The 6,000-nt window shown below is 33.1% G+C and overlaps 1 protein-coding gene across 4 annotated transcripts in view; it reads right to left on the bottom strand.

Moving 5' to 3' along the window:
• Positions 1–4,179: 4,179 nt before the first annotated feature.
• Positions 4,180–6,000, bottom strand: part of LOC120777774 — a 42,338-nt gene continuing 40,517 nt past the window's right edge. For all 4 annotated transcript variants that reach the window (XM_040109293.1, XM_040109292.1, XM_040109296.1 and 1 more), the window contains exon 5: positions 4,180–4,652. In XM_040109293.1, coding sequence (XP_039965227.1) covers positions 4,254–4,652 — 399 coding nt within the window. In that variant the 3' untranslated portion in view covers positions 4,180–4,253. The remainder of the gene's footprint in view (positions 4,653–6,000) is intronic.

The following is a 6,000-nucleotide window of genomic DNA, read 5'->3' as shown; positions in this document are numbered from 1 at the left end:
TAAAAACAGGCCGGATTACCCTACTGACCCCTTAATGTAATATTGCTTTTATTACTCATATCCGTACAATTAATTATCTTATTCTTATCACCAAACTGTCATTTTATCCTCGGTTGTTAATACTCAATGCTTCAATCGTTTTAATTTCGATTTTGCCCAAATTCAAAAAAAAATGTTGATTAAAAGAAATAACCGACCAATTGATATTGTCTACTCTAATCGTGTCTCTCAATGATATAGTATATAAAAAAATATGTTATTTTTGAAAATTCTTTTTTCGAAAATAACTAAAATGCCTTTTATCAATATCACCTCACAACTAAAGTTATTTGCAATCAGCCAGTTGCGCCAACCATATGCATACACAAGTACTACATATTTATTCACCATACTGCATATTATCTTAAATGATAGATTAGCGTGAAACGTCAACCAAAGAAAACCGTTGACAAGTCAACGCAACTATAATTATTAAAAGGTTAAAGAGCAAACTAAACCATTTATGGCAACTTTTCATTAACTCACCGCCTTAATTAGTGACTCAGTAAACCAGCAGCCTTATTTCTTCAGCCTTTCATGTAGACGCCAACAAAAAGCGGCTTTTATAACAATATTTGCACATAATAAAAATTAGAAATTGTAAGTGTATATAGTTGACATTGAATATTTTTTTCTTTTGCATAAGAAAAAGCAGCAGAAATTGAGGGTTTGCAAACATAAAAAACATAAAAAATATTCAAGAACTTTCTGACATATTTCTAATATCTTAAATACTTAAATACTTAATGTGGACATACTTTTAACATTTTTAGTATACTTGAGGTAATTTAAAGCCATTTATGACAGAAGAAGATTTTTGCAAAAGTGAAACCTTATGCGCAAAAGTTGCAGAAGTTAAGTTCAATGTCCTGAGGCATTGAAACGCGTTAAACACTTGGTAATGTACAACTTAACAACTAATTAAAAAACTTTTGCTTTTAAGCACTTTGTGACACGCGAATTCTTTTGTTTATTACCTTCGCTGTTTTGTAGCTACTAACACATTAACTTGCATACATATAGTCAGGCATAAATGTATTCATTACTTAAAGATTATTTAAGCTATAACTTACTTGTTTGTTGTTTTACAACTATAAAGACAATACCGGTACACTATAAAAAATAGGCGGGAAAAGAGGGAGAACATAGTTGTAAAAATGTCAGATTTTAAAATCTTACATCAGTTCAGTTTTTACCCCGAAAAAAAAACATATCTATGAGAAATAGAGACAGCGGAAAAAAAGCAAGAGAAGTAGAAGTCCGAAGATACGAAGGTTCAAGTACCGCTCATTACATCTGTTTTATGCGAAAAATGTAGAGTTATTGATATTAAATAAGTGTTGGGACTTCAGGGTCAATACGGTATTTTTTCGCGGTCATACGTCGATTTATTCCGACCAAGTTTAGACTGAATGTTAGATAAAATACAAAGTTCATGTTATAGCTTAACCGCCACAAATGCCAGATTTGGTTCCTGAAGGATAAGCAATTTCTCCGAGAAATGCTTAGAAAGTTCACTCATGTCCTACGAAACACTTTGCGCAGGAACTAAAGCCTATATCCGCTTAAACGGCTTTAGTGTTTCGTTGGCATACTTTATTTTAAATAATAATAATTATTATTTATTATATTAAAGTAATTTTAACGTTTATTAATACAAAAATTCAATCAAAGGCGCCGCCTTCGGAGTAGTTACTATTCACTCCGATAGTATGTGAAAGGATGCCTAAAATCCTTATCTCTACGATCAAGTTACTACAATATTAGAATTGTTTGGGAGCCACCGTGGTATTGTAGGAAATTGTAAGGCGGTGATCTTGCTAATTACGGAATGAAACCTCAGCGAAGTTCACCTTGTATAAGCTACGGTAATATTGAAAATTTTACCTTGTTCTAGCTGCAAAAGGAGCTTGATTGAAGATGAGACAAAAGCATTTGTACACTTCCTTAATGAATGTTCCGTCTTTTCCAGATCAAAGCTAAAAGCTCTCAAGTCTCATACTTCTAGATATTCAGGTGAAATAGCGCAAATAAAAATGAAGCACCTAAGCATATTTGCTTTGACAATAACTGATATCCGACTGGATGAGTTTTTATCTTGGCTTAACGAAATACTGTGTACAAGAGTCTAACAGGTCAATTAAAAAGTCCCCGGCCTACCATAGAAAACACATTTTTTGGCAATATTCGTTTTTTTTTTTTAATCAACATGGTTCTCTTTAAAGGTATACACTGACTTAAGCGACCCTTCGATTTTAGGCCTCAGTTTTGGCGATCACCTCTTCATTCGACCAAACTGTCTTCCCAGCAAACATTCTTTTGATATCAGAGAACAGGAATTAGTCACTGGGGCCAGATCAGGAGAATACGGTGGCTGGGGAAACAATTCGAAGCCCAAGTCATAGATTTTGCTGTTTTTTGGCGATTTCGTCCTTCAAACGGTCCAATAACAATATGTAATAGTTGATGTTGATGGTCTTTCCTTTTTCAAGATCAATAAAAGATTTTCCTTTCCCATTCCAAAATACAAGCGTTATAACCCATAAGCCGACAGCGTTTTTCCACGCTTTGGAACGGGTTCATCGTGTCGGTCCACGAGGATGGATAGGATATGGCACGTGAATGTCTCCAAACACTGCTCCGAATCATTAACTCATCGTTGTTTTTAGTCCAAAGTGATTTCACGTGGCACCCACTTTGTATAAAGCTTTCTCATACCCAAATATTCGGGAATGATATAATGTACACACTCAGTTGATATCTTTAGAGTGCCTGCTATTTTATACAATTTAAATTGATGGTCATTCAAAATTATTTTGTGCATTTTGTTTTCGTCGGTAACAACCTCTCTTGGGGATCCATTCTTTGACTATCTTCGGTCATGTCTAAACTTAGTTTACCAATACGGAATGGTTGATTTTCTTGGGGCAGCGTCCGGAAACTCGTCATCAAGACAAGTTTTTGCTTTAACTGTATTTTTTCAATACGCGAAATTCCTTTTTAGCAATTTTTTTTCACAATAACGACAGTTGCTTCACACAAAATGATATATTTTAATTCAAAAGCTATTCATATAGATTTAATTATAGAAGTGCCATCTGTATGTCAGACCGTGGACTTTTCAATAGACCTGTTAACTGTGATATCTCGCCATACTGAGGAATCAACCAACTAACCGAACCTAATATAGAAGTATTCAACCACTCCTAAGTGACATTAAAAAGTTTTCTCAGTAGTGTCCAAAGATACCAAAACTTAAACTATATTTTTAACCTAGCTTCCATATTCCATTTATATTTTTTTAATTTACCGTTAAGATCATTTATATCTAATTTAACATCGAGAGGTGACTTAAAAGTAACACACTGTATGTTTTCCAACTATACCAAAATTTTTATTGATTTTTTTTTATTTAAAAATTATTCAAAAAAATAGTTAATGTTTGAAAAGCATTCGGAATTGAGATAGTTGAAATAGCGGTACTTTTATTTAACAAATTACTAATAAGTACGGATCCAGAAATAATCATGTATCATCGAAGCGCTATGAAATTATTAGATTATAAAGGATTCCAATATCATCACACAATTTTTTATTTAATTAAAACCACTAAATTTTGTAAAAGTATATATTTATTCAGTTTTATTGCTCGTTTTCTTATTAATACATTATTATTTATTTACAATTACTTTTCATAAAAAAAGCATTCGTTTATTTTTAGCATTCATATTTACTAGTACGATTACAATTGGTACACAGTGTTTGTTTTCGAGTTTTTTTTATATAACATTATATTTATATAATTTCATATAACGGTGTATTGTGCGCTACCAACAATACAGTTTGAGTTAAAAAATATTAAAATAATTATGAATTTTCGTTGTCGCTTTCTTATGGCAAGGCAAAAATTAAAAAGAAAAGAATTATGAACCCCAAAAGGGACATTGATCATGTGGTAACAGCTAACATTTAGTTAATCTTCACTGAACTCCTCAAATGCAGCGCACAATGACAGGCAGTTGGCAGAGTTTACAAAATGCAATAAAAAATATTACAACGGTTATGTATGTAAAAGTAAATTTATATTTCAAAGTAACTGATGATTTGTAAATTTGAAGTAAATTTTTGCTTTTTGTCGGTGTAAATGCGTTTGAAAACTTTTTTCCTCAAATTAATTTGTATTTGTGTTGCTGTAACGTTGCTACATTGCACGTTCACCTGCTCTTCGCACTCGAGATTGCGTTCGCCTGTTGACCTCCCAATGCGTTTAGTTTCGTGGTTGTTGTTGTTGAAGTAATTGGTAGCTGCGCTTGTGCTTTGCTGGATTCGAGGAGGGACTTGCCTTTCAACAGCGGCTGATCTTTCTCGTGCGCCCACTTGGCTTGTGGCACAGCCGTGTTGGCAGCTAAAGGTGTTGTTGCGGCTGCGCTTATGGTATTTTGCCTTGTTGATGCTGCGCTGTGTAACCGCGCTTCGGTTGCTGCCTTTTCAACTGGCCGAAAGGCGTTTGGTGCGGCAATTTGTGGCAACTGTTGTGTGCGTATCAACTGTTCTTGATTGAATGCGTTTGTGTAAGGTTTTTCGATGGGTAGTGCCAATGCAGATAGTGGATACTGTAATGAAAAGGTATGAGTGGTGTGAGTAGATGAAGCGAAACTTGATATTAAACTATAGAAGTTGCTGTCTGAAGAAATTTAGGGGGGTTAAACTCGCTTGCGATTTTGAAAACATATATATTTTTATTTTATATCGAATATACATATATTTGAAAATATTTTACCCAAAATTAAAGTTGATTCATGTATTTGTAAGAACGTTTTAATTTAGTCTAAGCAGCGCCCAAAATTTTTTTTCTCGATACTCGGTTTTTAGAGGAAAATTTCTCCGAAACGGCTGAATTGATCGGCTTGGAATTTTCCAACAACCTTTTTAGCAACTTTTCCGTGTAATAATGTAAAGAGTAATATATTTGACCATAATTTTGATGTTTTAAAAAATTTTTTTCACAAAAAATAATTCTTTTGAGCTATTTTGTCAAAAATCGGGATCGACCAGGGGTTCAAGGGAATCAAAAATATACGAAATAATTCCTCAGTTTTTGAGTTAACGATCTGAAATTTGACACATGCACTTTTCTCCTCAAAATCATTCTTAGTTGTTTAAACTGACGATGTCAGACCACTACGGCATTTAGCTGACATACAAACTGAACGACCAAATACATGTCCTTGTATGGAAAACTTTTTTATTTGAAGAGATATCTTTTCGAAATTCGGCACCGATTATTATCCCAAACAACGGTACAATCTCCGAAGGAATTGTTTAGATCGGACTACTATAGCATATAGCTGCCATATAAACTAACCCGTCAAAATTCAGTCCTTGTATGGAAAACTTTTTTTTACAAAATATACTCACGAAATTTAATAAAAATTATTTTCCAGATAAGGCAAACATTCTCCGAAGAAATTGTTCAGATCGGACTACTATAGCACATAGCTGCCATATAAACTGACCGTTGAAAATCAAGTCCTTGTAAAGAAAACTTTTTTATTTGACAAGATATTTTCACGAAATTTAGCATGAATTATTTTCTAACTAATGTTCAAATTTTCGAAAAAAATTGTTCAGATCGGACTACTAGAACATCTAGCTGTCATATAAACAGACCTTTGAAAATAAAGTCCTTATATGGAAAACTTTTTTATTTGACAAGATATTTTCACGAAATTTAGCATGAATTAATTTCTAAGGTTATGATGAATAATTCGAGAAAATTATCCAAAACGGAGTGCTATAGCATATAGCTGCCATACCAACTGATCGACCAAATTCAAGGAAAAGATTTTTTAAACCAACTTTACTATAATAATTGCACCTGTTTAAGGTATCACAGCTACGATGCAACCGAAGTGAACTTTTTTTCATATTTTATATATTTGTTAAATAAATTACCACTTC

The sequence above is a fragment of the Bactrocera tryoni genome, chromosome 5 (assembly GCF_016617805.1).
Source record: "Bactrocera tryoni isolate S06 chromosome 5, CSIRO_BtryS06_freeze2, whole genome shotgun sequence".
In the NCBI taxonomy this organism is placed as follows: domain Eukaryota; kingdom Metazoa; phylum Arthropoda; class Insecta; order Diptera; family Tephritidae; genus Bactrocera; species Bactrocera tryoni.
Note: the sequence above shows the minus strand (reverse complement) of the source record. Positions and strands in the feature narration are given on the sequence as shown.